This window comes from Buceros rhinoceros, unplaced genomic scaffold (assembly GCF_000710305.1).
Source record: "Buceros rhinoceros silvestris isolate BGI_N320 unplaced genomic scaffold, ASM71030v1 scaffold41710, whole genome shotgun sequence".
Classification (NCBI taxonomy): Eukaryota; Metazoa; Chordata; class Aves; order Bucerotiformes; family Bucerotidae; genus Buceros; species Buceros rhinoceros.
In genome coordinates, this window is record NW_010388771.1 from 5,878 (window position 1) to 10,567 (window position 4,690).

Genomic DNA, 4,690 nt, shown 5'->3' on the forward strand with positions numbered 1-4,690 from the left:
ACTCAAGATTGCTCCATATGTTTCAGGTATTAGGTGTACTGTAACAAAAATGTAGTCGTCAGTTGTACTTTCTTTTTTCCACAGCTGTGCGTTCCTCAGATTTAAATTAAAAGCAATATATGATATTTACTTAGAATACAAACATTAACTATAAAATATTAAAATCCATGACTGGCTTGAGAGGAGGAAAAGACATGGAAACCCTTTAAAAAAAAGTACATATTCTTAAAAAAAGGATTCCTTGCAGACAGAAACAAAAGCAGATAAAGAAGTGGCCACAGCATGTGCAGTCCATGCAAAAGCAATCTTAATCTTTAACCAACCCCACTGCACTGCAGATGTTAAACTATGAGTGTCAGCATGAGGGCAGGAAAATCTCAAGAAATAAAAGACAGATCAGAACAAAATCTTGAATAAATAATGCTCTACCTCAGTGATTGTTTGCCCTTGTGTTGTCAAGTCCAGTTCCTGAGGTCTTGTCACCTTATCGATATCCAAGGAGTCCATGCTGGAAGCTGCAGAGGTTATGCTGGAACGGGAGGAGTTACTGATTGAGCGCACCTCAGCATCACTCACTGTGCCAGCAGATGCTGTCCTCCTGTGCTGAGCAGTAACTACTGGTTTGGTGTCTTCTGCAACAGACTGTTGGGCTGCCTCATCCATGCTCAAAGAGGCTTTCTCTAACTGTGCAGTGATGTCATCCAAAGATACGTTGGCATGTGATGGTTTAGTCACCTTACCAGATGAGGAGGATAATCCTTTCATGCTGCTGTGCTTAGTGGAAGGTCGGCTAGCAGGTGGTTTCTGTGCTTTGGATTCCGTGGCAAGGCGTTTCACTGAAGCATTGTTTGCTGAATGAGATCCAATGCTGCTCAGCTCCTGCTCTATGGAACAGAGATCAGCCATGAGGGCATCCAGGTCCACAGTCTCCCCCTGATTCAGGGCTTCTGCAACACAAGAGTTTTCAGTACATGAAGAGTTACTTCACTTGTCTGTGCAGCTCTTCACTTTGTGTTATCAAATGTAACAGTTCGGATAAGGGAGCAAAGGAAGCTGTATTTTCTCTTCCCATCTGTATTGCAAAAATCTGTGCACACTACTAAGCAGAAATTTATTTGCACTACTACTATAGACCAGTCTAAGAGCAATTAAAAAAAACCAAAGATAATTAGATTAAATACCTTTGCTGTCAGAGAAAATCTTTGACAAATTTAAACTGCTGTCCTGTGAACAAAATCTAAAGATACACTTGTATAACGTCTCAGCTTTTCAGAAAGGTGAAGATGTTAAGTATTTTCTACTCAATCAATGCAAAGTATGTGACACTGTTTAGAAAAAAACCCACAAAACAGTATACATATACTTAAGCCTTTAAATTAAGGCTTCTGGTATGACAACCAGGGGAAGCTATTTTAAGACCAGGAAATATGATTTTTTTGTTTAACATGAAAGCATTCTGTAACTACATTCCTGCATCCTGTCCCATGAAGCAAGATGCTTTTCTGTCCCATTCAACAGATACACATCAATTTTTTTGTTAGACCAGATCCCAGAACATCTATTTCTGTACAAACACTGAACTACAATTCTCAGACACTAGGTGCTGCAAAAGATACTGCTTTAGTATACTCAAGAAAGCACTGTCTTCAGCAAACATATTCTTAAGTCAGCTAGAATGAATGCTCTTCATTAAATACTCTTATATTTCACAATGTTAACATTTACAGCTGGAACTGTTTTTTTTTCCTAAACTAATATTTTAGGGGACAAATAATTCAACAAACCATTCAAATTGTACATGGAGAAGCGATATGAGAAGTTGGCAAGATTGGTTTCCTGACGGAGAGGTGATCTCTTCACTGGTGCCACAGGCTTGTCCGTATCCAGACTCTGTAAAAAGACCAAAAAAAAAGGGCAAAATGAAGTTTGACAAGGAACTGGATAAGCAAAGCTTCAAAATGAGTGAAAACTGATTTTCTCTATGATAAATTTTTCAAAAACTCTTTGCAGACTAAAAATAAATAAATAAAAAATTGTTCAAGCTTTAGACTGAAAACAAACATCACCATACTACAGAAATTTAGCTTCAGATATTTAATGATGATGTTAAACGTATTATGGGGTTTTTAGAATCAAAAGGATGGAAGTATATTCCAAACACATTTTTACGTAGCATTACATAATAGCTCATTTTGAAACACAGACAGCTGACTTACCTGTAATAACTTTTCTGCAATGATTTAATTTGTTTAGATACTTGTGCAAACTGTGGCACCCTCTCTAAGAAGAACATCATTAGCTCTCCAGCATAATCATGCTTAAGTACACAAAAGCATGCAATAAAGAATTCTATTTTATTAAAAGAGATTTTAAATTGGCTAAATTCAGTTTATGTAGAATTAATTTTTTTAGAAAATACAGGTTAAAAAAAAGAAACATGACATCTTTTTACCCAGTTCATTGAATTTTTATGTCATGAAGGCTAATATGGGCATAATATTATAATAAACACCAGCATTTTTTAAAGCGGCAAGCAGTAGGGAACTATGATCCAGCTGGTGACCCAAGAGGTGCATGACAAGGTCTGGAGCTTCTGACCCTGGAATGACAAGTGTTAATGGGAAATCTAGCTCTCGCTGTTGCTGAGAGTCAACAGGCCTGCAGACGGTTTGAATTTATCAGCACAAGCAATTGTGTAAAGCCTCCTTGAAGATATGCTTGTCTGAAAGAAAAGCATTTTCTAGCTTCCACAGAACAAAGTTTCACTTTTTTTTATGTCCATTTTCTACATCTTTACTTAAGCCTTTGTTAAAAATCAAATGCACTTTTTTCTCCCCCATAATATTTATTTTTGCTGAACTCCCTTCTCTCTTCAGCTTGGCTTAAACTTAAAAAAAAAAATCATTTCATTAGGAAGTCAATCATCACTTCATGAGAAGTCAGTGATGCACCCTTGTCTTACATCAGCTAGAAAAAACCTCAGCTCTAGTACCTCTGATGGAGCTTACAGACGGGCCCACACAAAACAGCTGGAAAAAAAAAATATTTTTAAAAATCTATCTATAACCCTAGAGGCAGCAATGGAACTGGAGGTAGAAGAGGCAAGTTTAGAGCTCGTTCCTTCAGATCGAACCCATAGACTGCCACAAAAGATTTCCTGTGAAGCAAATATATTCTGGTTAAAAGCATCTAAATAAAATGTGGTTTACTGAATGGAATGATTATTACGCTTTTTCACATCCTTGGCAACACACGTGACATGCTCTCACTATTAAGAGAGCACATTTTCCGTAACACATTACGACGCTAAACTAGCAGTTTGGAGAACTGCTGAAAACTGCAACAGTACCAAAAGCTTCATTCTGAATGACCATATGAGACAAGGTAATATTTCATTCTTTAGCCCACACCATAGAGCAAGATAAACATTAATACATCCTGCATCAGCGCCAAACACTGCTCACGTGCTGCAAATTGTGTGACTACATTTTATAACGCTTTTATTAGACCAACAGCGAAAGAGGGCAAAGTGAACTCAACTCACGGGCATCTTAACAATAACAAATCTTCTAAAAAGCACTTGCATCTGGAAAGGAATCTGGGTCTTACTTTCAATCCCCCCAAATTAAACATTTAGGAAATCTAAAAAGGAAGTTAAAGTTCAAGGAACTTAGGAATAAAAAAACCCCTCCCACTGCTCTTCGAGCCCAGCTGACAAATAGCAACAAATGCTGAGACTACAGGAGCATATACATTGGAGGTCATTAGCTCTGATCACTCCCCTTTATTGCAACAGGTGATCAATACATGATCACTTTACAAACAAATGAACCGAGACAGAACCAACTGCATTAACGTGTTTATACAAAATCATATGAGGTCAGTCAAAGTTTTTGGAAATGTCATTTCTCAGTAGTCGCAGAAGACAGAAAGGCAACTGTCGGGCTAGGTCGCAGACTGTGTTGTACAGCATTATGAAAGCACATGGGTCCTCCCCTTAACTATCTGTTAGAGGGTTTTAAGAATTTTGCGTGGACCAGCACACAAACTCAGACATCACCATAAGGTCTTTATGCCAACAGTGTAGCTGTAAGCCCCACGTCAACTGTGCTTTCTTTTCTAGGTACTCATACCCGAAGAAAAAACAGGGCACAGAATAAAAGCTTGAAGACCAATTACCCATTGTGCTCCTCTGTGAAGACAGAACCTCACTTATCATAATTTACAGAGCCCATGTCTTCAAAAAAGCTCCCACTTACCATTAAAAATCCTTCATAGGAAGTTAAAAAAAAAAAACCCAAGAATTATGATATACAGATTTATTCCAGACAGTCTTTCATTTGTCTCAAAGGATTCTTTATTGCCCTGCATGCGCAGGTTTCAGAAAAAAAGAAAAAAATAATCTTCCCCTAGAGCACCATCTACATTTAGATCTTGCAGGGACAGAAGATAACGGAGATGAGCCTGAATTTGAAATGTTGTTACAATTAGTTCAATTTCCCCTCAGTCTTTGGTAAGATGAAGATAAGAAAAGGTGCCTCTTCTCTAGCTTACTGAAACTTGAGGTTTCACACCTTTGTCTACATGACATCATACCCCCATGTATATATGAGAAAGAGAGAGAAGATGAAATACACTATTCAGGACAGACAGCTCATACAGCAGGGGAAAAAAAAAAAAAAAAAAAAAA

General features: G+C 37.7%; 1 protein-coding gene across 1 annotated transcript in view; it reads right to left on the bottom strand.

The window, feature by feature from the left end:
• Positions 1-396: 396 nt before the first annotated feature.
• The window catches only part of LOC104489010 (ras-associated and pleckstrin homology domains-containing protein 1-like), a 5,165-nt gene continuing 871 nt past the window's right edge, over positions 397-4,690 (bottom strand). The window contains exons 2-3 of the mRNA XM_010131126.1: positions 1,785-1,890; positions 397-947 (exon numbers count right to left, since the gene is read on the bottom strand). Coding sequence (XP_010129428.1) covers positions 397-947; positions 1,785-1,890 — 657 coding nt within the window. The remainder of the gene's footprint in view (positions 948-1,784; positions 1,891-4,690) is intronic.